Source organism: Talpa europaea (genome assembly GCF_964194135.1).
Source record: "Talpa europaea genome assembly, chromosome: 10".
NCBI lineage: Eukaryota > Metazoa > Chordata > Mammalia > Eulipotyphla > Talpidae > Talpa > Talpa europaea.
Genome location: NC_140077.1, coordinates 72,727,471 through 72,743,307, shown reverse-complemented (window position 1 = coordinate 72,743,307; position 15,837 = coordinate 72,727,471). Strand labels below are relative to the sequence as shown.

Genomic DNA, 15,837 nt, shown 5'->3' with positions numbered 1-15,837 from the left:
ATTAAAAAAAGCACACGCAGGCCACTGTGCCAATGCAAGCCGCAGACCTGCCAGGGGAAGAACACTCGGGGCAGTCCTCTCTCCTGCGCTTGCAGCCTCACGGGGAAGGCTGCCTGGTAAACAGACAGTGGGGTGTGCGAGAGTGGGGTGCAGGGGCTGACAGAGCACACACAAACAGCTCATCCGGGTTGGGGGTTGGGGGAGAAGATGGCTGCAGGAAATCTAAACTGGGACTTAAACAATGAGTTTGCAGACAAGACTGGAGGAGGAATGTTCAGGAGGAAGAGAAAGTGGTGGTGGAGGGCGAAAAGGGTCAGGAGGCTGGAGAGGTCAGATCCTGGCTGGAGGGGGAAGCTTGAGCAGCGCAGCGTGTGAGTGAGGAGACTGAGTCTCCACAGGGACAGGTTATAAAGGACCCGCAAACCACATGAAAGCACTAGGGCTTTCTCGTGAATGCAGCGGTGAAGGGTGTGAGCAGAAAACTGGCCGGTTTCTGGGGATTTCCTAGTGCCGGCAGCGCACCAAGCACTTAACTTGTGCTGCACCTGAGCTGCCTGCACAGGGAGGTATGTTGGTGGCCGTTTTGCAGAAGGAAACCAAGACCTGAAGCCAGCAGAGAGCCAAGCTCCCCCAGCTATAGGTGACAGCGCTGGGAACCCATGTCTGAGGCTGGAGAGGCCAGATCTTGGCTGGAGGGGCAGGCAGTGAGCCTCAGTGGCTCTCCCACTGGGAGCCACGCCCATCAGAGCCCGGCTGGCTGGTGCAGCCCCAGGGCCTGGCCAGGGATTGGCCTCGGGAATCTTTCTGGAAAGGTGAAGGGAGTCAGAGTAGGACAGGCTCTGAGTGGAGACCAAGGGACTGGGAATTTACCTTGAAGACGGTCCTGAACAATCAAAGGTTTCAGTCAGGAAACTGTAATGATGGGGATCTTGCATTACCGGAACCAAGTTAGGGCAAGGGCTGAGAAATTGTGGTGTAAAGGGGAGCTTGTAGGCAGCCATGCCACTTTTCAGAGGCTTTCTGGAAACCACCCAGACCGTGCCAGCTAACTTCTCACTCCATAACTTGCCATCACTAAACCAAGTCCTTCTTTTTTGGTCAGGCTGTGCCACCACCGTGCTGGTGACGGGGGCAGGCATTGGGGAGATGACCCTGCAGATGCTGGTCGGCTCGGTATGTGGGGACTCTGAAGTGGGGGAGAAGGAGGGAGTAGTCAAGAAGCCCTCCAAGAGGGTGAGAGGGGCAACCAGCCACCTTCTGAACCCAAGTGTCCCTTCCCTGAGTGGCCACAGAGCAACCAGGGCCTGCCCTGTCTGTGTGACCTGCTTCTGTTTGCGAGCCGGCCTGAAAAGCTGAGCCTCCCCTGTGGGACATGAAGGTGAAGGGATGTGCCGTCAAGTCCAAAGCAAACACCAGCATGTCTGGGAGCAGGGCCAGAGGGGCCCGTGGGAATGTTGTTCAGGTCCAGAGCCCGGGATGGGCCTGAAGCTACAGAGTTCTTTTCTCATCGCATCCCAGCACTGCCATCACTGCACCACCCTGCCCAGGACAGCTTTCCTGTCCAACCCCTGCCCTGAGCTAGGGCCACGTCTGCGTGTTCTCTTCCAATACACCCAGCCATCCAATCACCAGAAAATCTAAATATCGTGCCTACTCCACTCTCCGAAGACTGCAACAGTTTAGTCACTCCCCTTCTCTCAAGGACACCAGAGCTCATACATTCAGCGACTTGCTCGCAGGCACACTTCAGCGATGCTCAAACCTCAAACTTGCATTCTCCCCAGCCTCCCGAATTATTACTTGATTTTCCTTTCTTCTTCTTTGGTCCTGCCTGACAGGGAGAAGAGCTCCCTCTTATGATCCTGTCATCATCAAAATGCTGTGATGTCTGACTTTGCTCTGGTGTGAGCTGGTGCAGGGGACAGGTGGAGGGGCACTAGGAAAACGGGGCTGCCAGGGCGGCCACCACCGGCTGTTCCATATGCTATTTTGGCATATGTTTGACATTTTACGTAATGAAAGATTTCCAAAAAAAAAAAAAAATATTCTCTGTAAAGTTAGGCCTTGCGGGTAGAGAAATACTTAGTAGGATTGGGGTTTAATGAAGATATGGAAATTTTTCAGAAGGTTCCAGACACAGAGCTCAGAGGGACCAGGGGCGGTTCATCAGGCCAGGTCCTGCCTCAGAGCCGGTTTCTGCCTCGTCCAGAAACAACCTTGAAATGAGGCCAAGACTCCCTCCCCCCATGTCTCCCTTTTGGTGTGATGGGCCTGAACCTGACTGAAAAACCTGCCTGGGGCCCTGAAGGTTGCTTCCTCAAGAGCCTCTTCCCCGGGAGCCTCTGATGGCCTGTGTCTGTTCTCCCCTTTGGCAGGTATTCCAGGCTCGGGGCGGCTATAGTTTCCTGGTCTGCGGTGTGATCTTTGGTTGCTTGGCTTTTACCTTTTATATCTTGCTCCTGTTTTTCCACAGGATGCACCCTGGACTCTCATCAGGTAAGGAAAAATATCTGTTTCTACACAAGAGGAAGAAAATAAGAGGGGACTGGGGGTGTGGGAGACGGTGTAGGTCCTAGCATGCCACGAATGCTATTCTGTTCCAAATAAATGCAAGGAAATGTTTATTTTTCTACAGCTTCCTTTCGCCCTCTTCCTGGTGGCCATGTGATTGTCTGTGCTGGGCTCTTGGGGCAAGAGGGATAAGCTGACTCATGGCTTCTCCACCGGGAGAGGGGCATGGGCTGTGAACTCGGCTTCCTGCATCCCACCATGCTGTGGAGCTGTGAGCCAAGAATCTTTCCAGCCTGTTGGGCACTGAAGTCAGAGACCGCCTCCTTGGCTGGAACTCAGCCCAGTGGCCTAACCTCTCTTTACAGTTTAGGATTTTGACTCTAATCCAAATCTCCTTTTCAAAAAGGTCCCGCAGGCCAAGTGGCAAAGAAAAGTTCCTTGGGAGCAGAGAGACCCTAGGCAGGGGGAGTCCCAAAGCTGTTCCCACAGCCCGCACCTGCCCTTCCTTCCAGGGCTCTCTGAGTGCCCAGCAGTTAACTCAGCTGTGCATGTGGACAATCCTAGGAGACAGTGCCCTCTCCATGAAAAGCAACATAATCACACAAGGACTGCAGCAGTAGAAACCACGGTCCTTTATCTCTCCTACATAGACACGTGCCCCTGATAAACTCTATTTATTTATTTAAAAAATTTATTTATCTATGCATATAAGAACTGGGGTACAGGCCTGAGGTGCGGGGTGTGAAAGCATTCACCAGAGACAGAATGGGGAACAGAACAGGCAGACTGATTTAAATACACTGCTGAGGGGTGCAGCCGGTGAGACAGGAGAGGTCTGCTGTGCCATATGGGTAGCTCCCTGGCCAGGCAGGGATGGAACTCGTGCTGCAGAAGCAGCTTCACAGTGCTGTGCTTAACCCTTGAGCCACCAGGGAGGCCCTAAACACTCAGCTTATAGGTCCAAAGAACGATGGAGTCCCCAAAGAGTGCTGGCTAGCACCCCGCTTCCAAGGCAACAGGTCCAGTGCCCTTTGTCCCAGCACTTAGAACAGAGTCTCCGCTAAGGCCACACGTCCCTGAGTCCCTAAGCTCTGGACACGAGTCTCGACAGACACCCTGCACTTTTAGAACTGGTAGATCTGACTTTTCTTTGTTCCCTAATGAGCAGACACCCAGGAGGCCCGGGAGGCAATCAGCGTGAGTAATCGCAGGAACCACCCCAAGCTGCTGAAACATGCTACTATTTTGCCTTTTGTAGTTCCTACCCAAGACAAGCCAGGTGGTGTGGAAGGCTCAGAGTGCTACCAGAGGTAAAACTGGGGGAAGGAGGCAAGCCAAGACGTCCAGCCTCTGGAGCAGCAACACAGACCAGAGTGTTGAAGAAAGCTGGGGACGGAGTGCACGCAGTCTCTTCATGCCTTGGCTCAGATAGTTTCCGCTCATAGCTGGTTGGGTAGAAGACATTACATTGATTTCGGGGACTGGGTCCTCCCCAGGCAAATCAGTAGAAGTTTACCTGGTTCTTCAAGTTATCTCCAGTCTTCCAGGGATCAGACTTTTGTGAAGAGCGGTCCAGTGCCCAGGCCAGCGGGCAGGCAGCACACATGTCTGCTCCCTCCTGCATGGCCCACACCCTGGGTTTGGAGATCACTCGTAATTAAAGTTTGAAAAAATGGGTTGAAATTATAAAGCTTGATGATGATTCGCTACACAAAGATATATTTTAAATCGATCAAAACAAACCCCACACTATTTCCTGGCATGCTGAAAGGATTTATATACTTTTTACCTATTAATAATCCAAAGTCTCTCCAGTTCCTACTGCTGATATTTGTTCCTCTGTAAAACATCAGAAGGAAAAGCTGGATCGTGTTATCTGCGGTACACTAATTCAGTGGTATGCTGAGCTAGCCCCGACCAGTTTATAAAAGCTGATTCTTCAATTTTCATTTTGAGAGTTGGTTGTTAAATGCAGCCATAATTAAAATTTATATTTTAGAAACATAATTAAATTACATTAAAACAAAACTAATAAATCCTCAAAACGCATCACTTCCCAATCTTTTTATATCTCTGCTTTTGAGGCTATTTGGTCTATCCTGTGTGCATGGGCAGTGCAGTAAGGGGGGCTTCTGTGCCTCTCCTCCTGGCCCCACCCTCGGGGAGAAGGTGGGGCCTGAGATCAGCCAGGGTGGGAGCATTTACACCACAGAAAGTGACAAAGCTGCACACCATGACATCCCCCCTGCCCCCCCACCCCAGCCGGTGAGGGGCATTCACCAGCACAGTGCGGCTAGTGATAAATGCTCACTGGCTCAGAAGATGCCTGGGAGGATGGGACGGATGCTCTATTTTTCTTTACTGACATTAACTAGCTTAGAAAAGGTCATAGAAATGGCACTAAGAATTTTTCAAAAGTGGCTCATTTAAGTTTTACATCTTCTTAAAGATTTATTTTTATTTATTTATTTATGCACATAAGAACTGGGGTGCAGGCCAGCAGTGGTGGGGGGTGGGTAAGAAGATTCACCAGAGACAGAGTGGGGAGCAGAACAGGCAAATCTACTGAAATACACAGCTGAGGGGAGCAGCGAGTGAGACAGGAGAGGTCTGCTACACCATGTGGGTCAGCTCCTTGGCCAGGGATCGAACTCAGGAACTCAGGCTGTAGCAGTGATAGTGCTGAGACTTAACCCCTAGGCCAACAGGGAGGCCCTAAATTTTACATCTTCTATAGAGAAAATAACTGTACATGTCAAGGTTTTTCCCAAAAGCTGGGTAGTGTCTGTTGAGCTGCGGCGGCTGCCCCAGGCGAGGCCTATGGTGTCACAGCGAGTATGCAAGCCTGGAACGGGGAGACTTCTGTACGCAGAGAAGCGGCCGCCACAGAGACGGTATCATACAGAAGCACACGTAGGCATGTGGATCCTGGATCTCAGTAAGCCGTGCAGGTGCTGTGGTCAGTGCCTGACACACACAGGTTAGCCAGGTACTTCGCCCACGTCAGCAGTCACGCAACCAGCCCCTCCCTCCCCCTCCTTCTCCCCTTCCCACCCCAGCTCTGTGGTGAGAATCCAGCCGGCTGGTTCAGGATGGGCCTCACCTCCCCACTTGCGTGACCCCGGGGTAGGTCACTGAGCTCTTGCCACCTCACATTTTTCATCTGTAAAGTGACATTTCTAAGAGAACTTTACCCTACCTCAAAGGAATTCTGAAAGAATGATATGAATGTGTATAAGTGATTACAATATGGCTGAGAGAGAAAGTCTCCTCTAATACATGTTACAATTTTTACTTTCAAAACCTCCTGATAAGCAGCTTAGAAACTGTTCAGTTGTTTGGTACATATTTATTGTAAGTCAAACAGATCCAAATTCTTTTGAAAGCTAATGGAATGGAGGGATAGTTTTAACTCTATTGGACGTGCAGTCTAACTGTAGTGACTGGCGGGCCCGTGCAAAAACAAAGCAGCTGTATTTTTCTTGTACTTTTTCAAGAAAACCTCTTTTATACAGATTGAGAAAGAAGCAGTGGCTGCATCTAAGGTGATCACGGTAAATATGTGAATATAGAAAACAAGAAATCTGAGAGTAACTTTCCTGAATAAAAATTTAAAATTTATAAGTGTGTTATCTATTATGAAGGACATTTGATCCTTTCATATAGGCTCAGAAACGAACGACCCACTGCTCTCCCAAAGGCAGGCCTCCGCCATAATATAGGTTCACATGGCTGATATTCTAGAAGAGACAAAATTCTCATTGACAGGACTGAGAAGCACTGTTCCCTCTCACATGTCCCAGAATACGGAAGGCAGATGGGATTTTATACCACATGTTAAATCCTTTCAAGGAAGTAGGGCTTCCCCCCAATCTTTTTTTAAAAGCTCTGGCATTTCAGAGTGTTATAGTCAGCCAGGTCCCAGATCTCCCTCTGCTGCTTGGGTGCAGGGTGCCTAATGCACCAGCGCACAGGAAGGAACACTGTGACACGAGGTCTTTTACAGAGAATTCATTTACAAAAACGACATCAAGCACCTGTTATGGCCAAGACACCGATCTAGGTGCAGGATGCAGGGGAGAACGAGATTAAGGTCCCTGCAATTGAAGGTATAGACAGACAGGTACAACGTGTCATGGGGTGAGGGATAATTGAGTGTCCTCAAGAAATGATGCAGGGAATAGGGAATTATGAAGATACACTCTGACACCTTGCTGGGGAGCTACCATTGGTGCAGAAACCTAAATGACGTGCAGGAGCAGCTACGCAAAGGCCTGGGAGAGAGCTGATCAGGCAGGGAGCTCAGTGAAGTGCCACAGTGGCTTAGGTGCAGTGAGGAGGCAGATGGCAGGAAATAGGTTGGGGTAGCCAGGGGTCACATGGCGTGAACTATAGGAGGAGGGCTTTTTTTTTTTGAGTGGTGTGACATTAGGAGAATTGTGAGCCGGCAAGTGATACCTGACTGACACATTTGAAAGTGTCGCTCTGATTGTGGGAAGAAACTGGAGCTAGTGAAGCTGCGGACACCAGTAGGACACAGTCGCAGTAGACTACGGAAGAGATGGCAGGTGCCTTGGACAATGCTGGCAGCAGTGGTAGTGGAAAAGATTGAAGTTTTTTTTAAAAAGATTGATTTATGTGTAGAACTGGGGTACAGGCCAGAGGTGCGGGGAAAGGGGTCAGAGGATTCACCAAAGACAGAGCGGGGAGCAGAGCAGACAGATCTACTGAAATCCACTGCTGAGGGGAGCAGCAGGCAAGACAGGAGAGGTCTGCTGCGCCATGTGGGTCAGCTCTGTCCGGGGATCAAACTCAGGCCACAGTGATATCATTGAGACTTAACTCCTAGGCCACCGGGGAGGCCCTAAAATTGTATTTTGAAAGACAGATTGACAGGATTTGCTGATAGACTGGGTATAAGTTATGCGGAAATAGAGGAATCAGGGGTGACCCCAACACATCTAACTTACGTGAACTGGGTATAGGAAGAAGACGTAACATTGGCAGACAATGGTGGCTCAAGTTGAACAGGTTCATTCATGATGCTATCTTGGATGTTAAGAAGGCTGGTAGATGTAAGTCCTGAGCTTAGAAGAAAACTCAAGTCTGAAGATACACAGTTGGAGGTCGTATACAGCATTCAAGCTGCTGGACGAGACCCAGATTGTGTCCAGACTGCTGGAGTCCATCAATCACTAGAGCTCTGAGAAAAGAATAGGCTCTGGCAGAGGAGATGAGCGAGGAAACCAGAGAAGCAGCAGGACGTTCAGGAGAGGGGTTTCCCAGACGGCATCTGAAGAGCATCCCGAGTAGGAAGTCAGTGCTTCCACTTTGGTGAGGACTGAGCATCAGCCACTGCATTCGGCACCGTGAAAGGTGACCGTGATGAGAGGGGCTTGCGGCAAATGATGGTTGAGTTAAAATAAATGGGAATCACAGAATCAACTCTGATGTGGTGGCAGCCTCGACAACCTTGCAGAACGTCCCCCCTGACTGTACAGCTGTTAGAAACGATCGCTTGTGTGTAATTTTCATTACACACTGACCTCTCAGTTATTCCAAATGAGCCACCTTCGCGGGTGCGCTTTAACACGGGTGTATTCCAGTAAGTGTGGTGCTTTGTAGTGATGCCAGAGTAAAACCTGCCAACAGTGACTGAGTCTCTCCTGCCATCCTGGAAAAAGTATTCATTACTAGGATATTACTTTGTTAGAAACGTCTATAAAACAGCGATTGCAGGGCCTCCCTGGTGGCCCAAAGGGTTAAGCACTGCACTATGAAGCAATCCGCAGGCTCTGCAGCACGAGTTCGATTCCCGGCCGGCCAGGGAGCTACCCACAGGGCACAGCAGACCTCTCCTGATTCACTCGTTGCTCCCCTCAGCAGTGTGTTTCAGTCAGTCTGCCTTTTCTGTTCCCCGCTCTGCCTCTGGTGACTCCTCTCACCCCCTGCGCCTATGGCCTGTACCCAGGCTCTTGTATGCATAAACAAATAAATCTTTAAAAAAAAAAAGTGATTGCAAAATAGGCATTATGCCTCTCAAAAGAGAATGTGTCAAGTCATAAAAGTCAGAAAACTGAAAGTTAGACATTGGATTTTTTTTTTCCTAAAGGACTTCTTAGAGCTTTTAATATCTTAAGAGTGTACCTAAAATCCCCAAGAAGTGACACCATTTCTCAAACTTATCTGGCCTCACAGACTCCTGTTCTAGGTAACACATTTTATGAACTCTTACTTGGGACTCCAGAATCGTTCGCACGCAGTTCCCACCCAACTGTGCTGAACGTTACTGAACAGTGAAGGGCCATCTCGCCCAGAATGGTTAGCTGCCCCCATGGCACAACGTTTTGTCACTCTATCTTGTTATTTGTAGCTAGAGACACGAAACAGACCTCTGGTGGGGCTTTGCCACTTTTTTTTTTAAAGATTTATTTATGTATACAAGAATTGGGATACAGAGGTGTGGGGGGTGAGAGGATTCACCAGAGACAGAGTGGGGAACAGGACAGGCAGACTGACTGAAATACACTGCTGAGGGGAGCAGCCGGAGAGTCAGGAGAGGTTTGCTGCGCCATGTGGGTCACCTCCCTGGCTGGGGATCAAACTTGTGCTACAGTGGTTGCGGATAACTTCATAGTGCTGCATCTTAAGCCCTTGCGCCACCAGGGAGGCCTGCTTTGCCACCTCTTAACTCCACTTGCCCCCATGAATATTTGATCAACCCAGTTCTGAAAAGGCCTTATTTCATTTGCTGAATGAACTGGTCTCTAGCTTCTAATCTCAAAAACAACATAAGGAAAGAGTGAGAGCAGAAATAAACTAATTGTGCCTTATAAAGACTAGAAAAAAAGAATGTGATAAAAATTTTAAAGACTTTTTTAAAATGTGGAAAAATTTAGAGTAAGATAAAAAAGATTTCACATGGCAAATACTTTTTTTTTAGCCAGTCAGTTCTATTTTGAGTCTTTTTTATCTCAACAATCATTTTACAATCTCCCCCTTTCACCACCTGTCCCAACCCAAGCTTTAAATATTTAATGCAGATATACATCAAATAGTTGAAGGCCGGGCTTTAATGATAAACATCAGGAAAACTGAACTCTTTTCTTACCCACATTAAGTATAGATGAAAATGATACTCAAAGACTACTTCAGTAGATACAAGAGCAGGGAAATGAATAATCAAGTCAGAAAGTCATTTTGTTAAAAATATTTATTTAAAAAAATACAATTGTCCATATCTAGTTGCACATATATCCATTAACACATCTATGTAATTTTGAACTTTAGTAAATTCCTGTAGTACTTTCTTAAAGTCAGCTTGCAATTATACAAATTCCTCTGTCAGTTCTTACATAAAATAAGTTTTTAAATGTTAACATCTTTCTAAGAAGATGCATATCACCATTGCAGAATTTAACAAAGTTTTTGCATAAAACTTGAAGCTATAGAAAAAGATTACCTGACTGGTTATTCAGAGCAACCCCTTCCTATGTCTGGAGATGCACTGAATTGCAACTATACTTTTTCTTTTAAAAGCAGCATATTATAACACCCTCAAAGTGACAGCACACCTCCTCCCCCACCTGCCTAGACTCTGGGAGTTTCTCTGCTGCACACACAGATTCAAGACTCCCGCTCGTCATCCTAGAAATACTCCCTTGTTTCCCGAAGAGTCACATTGCTTAGCTGGAAGAAATGGTAGTTTCTCTCCAGTTGCATCAACAATTAATGTGATTTTAATAAATGTTAGCAGTTACCATCATTTTAATTGCTTTTTGTAGGCAAAAGGAAAAATATGATTTTAATACTTTCAGGTTTTCCCTAATGTAAGTTACAATAAAGTCAAGATAAACTGTTAATAACACTTGAACAGTTATTCACTCCTTCCGGTAGATGTGTTCTTGCCTTATAGATGAGTGTTCTAGAAATACAAAAGTGGTGGATACTGCATATTAAGAGAGAGATGTCAATGAAATGAGAAAAAAAGCAATTGTCTTATCAGTGGTGTTGATCTAGGTCTGAGGAAAGCACCCTGACATGTCACCACAGATCCCTAACGAAGACACTGACATAAAGAACACATCTCTCCTGTGTTAACCCCACAGCAGATATAGGCTTTACATAAGGGTAATAGATTGGGGAGATGAAAATCAATTTTATTATTTAACATCATTTAATTTTCAGGTGATATCCACACTCGAAGACCCCCCAGCAGGACTCAGAGAGAATTATTTGTTCTTCAAAATGCAAAATGATATGCTTTTTTAAAAAGCCAACTTGAATATTTGGTGAATTAAGGGTATACTTCTGAAAAATTAATTAGTTAATTACAATTAATTAAAAATTTTATTCACTTCAAACCGAAGTAGCAAAATGACTGGACTGAGTTTCATATTTAATCTTCCCTACGCACAAAGGTAAATGAAACTGCTAGAAGGCAAAAGTGAGGAAACAGGTGATTGTAATTAGAAAACATAGGATGGCAAAACTGAAGAGCCTCAGGTATCAAAAATCAATTGTGTTCACTTCTTTCCTACTTTTACATATACGCATCTTCATTTCACTAGACAGGGAAGTTCATAAAATATGCTACTTTATCACATAAACAATGAATGTACTGCACATATAAAGGCCACTGGTAATACTGCCCTCAAAAACGAAAACTATGAAATGTCTTAGAAGGGCCTATGCCCCCTACATAACAGACAGGCAGCAACAATTAAACAAAGAAGAAACTTACAATGGATAGTTTACAAAGTTGTGTGTGATCCTCTGATTGTGAATCATTTAAAAAGTGATGCATTTCTACAAAGCACAATATTGTTTATAAGTTGTTTAAAAGCAATCTAGCCCAAAGGGCAAACCTTCCAGAGTCCAGAAGAATGGCTCATTAGGCAGCCCATTTTTCCCTTCTCCAAAACAGCCTTAAGTTCCAGAATACATCAACAAGAAATTAACCTTACTTCCCTGACCCCCAATATGCTTAAGAAGAAATTAAACATTATCATTAAGTGCTTCCAGTTATTAAAAACAAAACAGTGCTAATAATGGTGCCCCAAAAGTGCCAAGCGATTTAATACCAGCATCTGGCATGTCTACCCCTGACCTCCAGGTATACCTGCATGGCTCCACTGGCGAGAACTCAGGCTCAGCCACAGGGCACCCCCAATCCCCCTAGTCCAGAAGATCCCAGGCCTGTCCTCATATGGCTCCTAATCCTTGGAAGGGGTAACAACCAGATGGACCCTTATGAGAGGGAAAACAAGGAAAAGTGGACAGAACTATCCAGCCCGAGACTGCAGTTTCCACTAACGCGCCGTATGTACAGTCACTTTAAAAGGATAAAGTAGGCCACAATGCCAGAGTTCTTCTAGTCTATCTATCTGTGGTGAACTCTATTTTAGAAATGCTGCTTCTATAAACCTCTTCTCTGAGAAACTCAGAGCCCAACAAAATGAGGATTTTACACAAAAGCAAATGTAGAAATTTCAAGAAAGGACATCCTATTTGCTCAATAATACCTGAAGAACATAAGAAAACAGTTTAAGATGATTTTGTTTAGATAATGTCACATGGAGCACTTTATTTTTAAAATGTTGGCAAGCAGTTTCTTTTTAAGGCCTATGAGTCTATGTATTTAAAAAAAAAACAAATATGCAAGACATTAATTTTTAAAAAGTGGCAACTGCAAAGTGCAGCCAATTTCTTAAGTTTTAGTATAAAATAGCCTTGGAGCCATCCTGGAGGATGAATAATATATGTTCCCTTTGAAAACAGATTTACTTAGACATACAAAAACATACACTCATCAGTTCATCAGTATATACACATGCTCAGTCAATAAATCTGAATGACTTGGAAAGAAAAGCTCTGGCCTCCCAATTAAACATTAGAAGATAAAAATTTTAATCTCATAAAACTTCCTGGTGTGTATTATTACACTCAAAAGATTAGAGTTCAAGAGACTTACTACGTTTGACTGTATCCCTCATGAATTTTCTCGTTAAAGGTTTCATTTAAAATGACGTCAGCAACAGCTTGAATCTTCTGGTTTCTAGAGAAAGCGAGGGCTGACATTCCCCTCACACAGCCACGCTGGGCTTCCGCTCTCACAACAGCTAAGCTGTGACAGACAGGACCCTCAAAGTGCTATTTTCTGGCAGGTCGTCAACCTATCACATTTTTTTTTTTTTTTCATTTCTTCCCAAAAGTAGCTAGAAGAATCTGGCAGCTTCAAATGCAACATTTACACTATATTAACAACTCACCGTTCAGATTTGCTGTTTGCAGGTCAAAACGTGACTTTTATACTAACACGTTCCACCAAGTACAAGAAAGGAAATCAAACCACCTTGCTTTCCTTGCTTAATACAATACCACCACAAGAATTCCAGATTCTAAGATTAACACTTCCATAAGCAGAGTTCTGATGACATAAGAGAAGTAAGAGGGCACCTTATTTCAGGCAATGCCAGCAACATTAAAAACAATCACAAAACATTTATTTCTTGACCCCAAACCAAGAAGATAATTTTAACAAATGCCTTCCCCATTTTCTGGTCAGAATACCTGGTTAAGAAAGATAATTATGGCTGACTTACATTACTATGGGTTGAACAATTAACTCCTCAATTCCATTTTAGAAATGATCTATTCTGTCATGCCCTCCAATGACAGACTTCATCATGAATACTCTTTTTATCTTCCCTGTGGTTTGGTGATTCATTCAGAGAGCAGGTGTCTGCAGAGAGACCTGTACTCACCCCCTGTGCACCTCCCCACTCTCACTGACACACCTAAGAATGGCACCTCAGCACAGTTCTAGATTCCTGGCGTGGGTAATAAAAAGTATATATAGTAAGTGATAAACAGAACAGGCCCACTCAGGAAAATATTTGTTCAGATGCTGAAATGTTACAAATTTTAAAAATAAAAAATTAATAAGGAAAGAAAATGGAGGTCATTAAATATTTTAACATAAAGCAACTTGAAAAAATCTGAGTTTGATGGTAATAAAGTCCAAAATAAATCTAACTAGACGAGTAAGATAAAAATAATTATGGAGTCATACCTAATAGGAAAGAGATAACAGGCTATCAAAACTAGTATGCATGAAGCCCTGGGAAACACTGGTGAAATGGGTTAGTTGGTGACTTACAAAAAAAGAATTAAAATGAAATTCCAGAAGGTTGGTAACAAGCTCTCTTGAAAAGTTCCAAATCTCTTCTAGGGATTTTACATAAAAATCAGACCAAATATGTAAACTAGTTCTTCATATATCACAACAAAAGTATCCATATCCCCTGTAGCCCCAAGATTAGACTGAAGTAATATCCTGGGGGAGAGTGGGCTGTGAGAGGGTGCACAAGGCAATCTACTGGGTGCTGAAAGAAAATGCTAGAACTTTACTCAAGATTTGTTTTGTGTGCCATCCTTAATTCCTATTTTTGTGTATGTCTTCTCATGTCCGATTCACTTACCATGTAGCTATTACTGCTGCATATGTGACTCAACATACATACACAGACCCCACAACAGGGAATTTGTGCTCAGAACCTTTCACTGATCAAGAGGTATCTTCAAAAAAGGCTGAAATGGGGCCTCCCCTGGTGGTACAGCGGTTGAGCGCTGGGCTGAGAGGCTGCCTGCAGCCTCTGCAGCGCCGCCAGCAAGGGTCCCACAAAAAAAAAAAAAAAAGGCTGAAATGAAGACTGCTTTTCTGAAATGCTCACCAGGGCCTTGTAGGTGCTTAAATTCATTGCAAACATATAAATCTGCCTTTCAGAAGTCAGAGTTTGGAAATCGTAACACAAATTCTGAGATAAGGATGAGACCATGTCATCTGCTCATTATCATGCAATGCCAGGTGGGAGTGATGCTGAGGAGTACCACAGAGAGCCCGCAGTTACAGCTCAAGAATCCAAGCTTCTGAGTCATTTCTCCTCACAGCCTAAGTGACATACAGTATAGAGAAGATGGGATACTATGCCAGGAAAGTAGATTCTAAAGTCAGTCTGGCCTTTTTTTGATCTCTAACATGATATGTAAATCTTCCAGGAGTTTTCCAGTTTAAAAAAAAAAATCCAGTACCCTTTTACTATACAGGCTTATAACTTACTTTCCCCATCAAAATTGGAAGAAAAAATAATACCTATATTTTACCCACCAAAATGTGGGGGGGGGGGAGAATAAGCCTATATTTAAACTCTAAAAAGCTTAACACTGACCTTTTGAGGGTTTCCTGATTCTTCCATTATGTATAAATTTTTTAAAAAAAATCAACAGAAGTTTCTATCTTTAAATGCACAAAAGATGCTACAGTAGCACTATGACAGAGCACTAAAAAAAAAGATTACTGAAGTCAAACATGATTTTACTTTGATTTTTTTTAAATTAGCATATGGATAAGAAAAATTATTTTCAAAATTATGTGCAAACCCAACAAGGCGGACCAGATAAGAGTAGTCTGCTGGCTGAGTGTGGGGCTCTGAGCCAGTAACAGTGCACATCCCTTCTCCAGCCCAAGGTGACGGCTTAAAATCAGTCACTGGGAGGGTAATTTACATGGCGAAATCAACAAAGGCTTCAGATTAAGGGATTTTTTTCTCCTCCTTCACAGAGCCTGGTGAAGTATTTCCAGCACACCACTAAGTAGCCAGGGGCCAGAAAAGATGATGAGCTAAGACAATCACAGCAGAGGGTCTCAAATCTCATTTAACCTGCTCTACTATTTTCACGTAGGCTGCTCTGCCCAATACCTACTCAACCTGGCAAAGTGACTAGTGATGGACACCATCCAGTTACTGAACATAAGCCTCGCCAGTGAGTGCTGATCTTAAGTGGGGTGTCATCTCTTGATGGTAAGAACTCTGTTGATGTTCAAAACAACATGAAACAGAGTTTTCCAGGAAGGAGGTAGTTTACAAATAGAATGGTCTGCCTCATGCATTTCAGCTAAGGTGGTACTTTCCTTTAAAAGGGGACAAATACACAGGCTTCCCTAGATGAGTTGACCGCAAGGAGAAAGCAGATCATCATTAACCCCCTGAGGACTCAACCCACTCAAAACCTGCAGGGATAGGTTTACAGATGTAGGACTCAGTAAAATTGGTTCCTAGGAAGTTGCTCTGACCAAGTTTTAATGGTGCCCTTGGTTCCCAAGGCACCCCTGTGCTGAGACAATTACAAAAAAAAATCATCTGTGAAAATAAAACCAATGGCTTTTCTCCATTAATTTAAAAAGATAAAACACCTTCTGTGCTTTCAAAATTTTAAATATCTAGTTAAATCAAGCCATCAATATTATTTATTTAATGTAAAAAT

At 44.5% G+C, this 15,837-nt stretch overlaps 1 protein-coding gene across 1 annotated transcript in view; it reads left to right on the top strand.

Annotated features, from left to right (window-relative positions):
* Positions 1–3,825, top strand: part of MFSD4A (major facilitator superfamily domain containing 4A) — a gene marked incomplete at both ends in the record, with an annotated part of 28,195 nt that extends 24,370 nt beyond the window's left edge. Inside the window, 3 exons of the mRNA XM_084245946.1 lie at positions 1,103–1,173; positions 2,376–2,496; positions 3,770–3,825. Coding sequence (XP_084102072.1) covers positions 1,103–1,173; positions 2,376–2,496; positions 3,770–3,825 — 248 coding nt within the window. The remainder of the gene's footprint in view (positions 1–1,102; positions 1,174–2,375; positions 2,497–3,769) is intronic.
* Between the last annotated feature and the right edge of the window lie 12,012 nt (positions 3,826–15,837).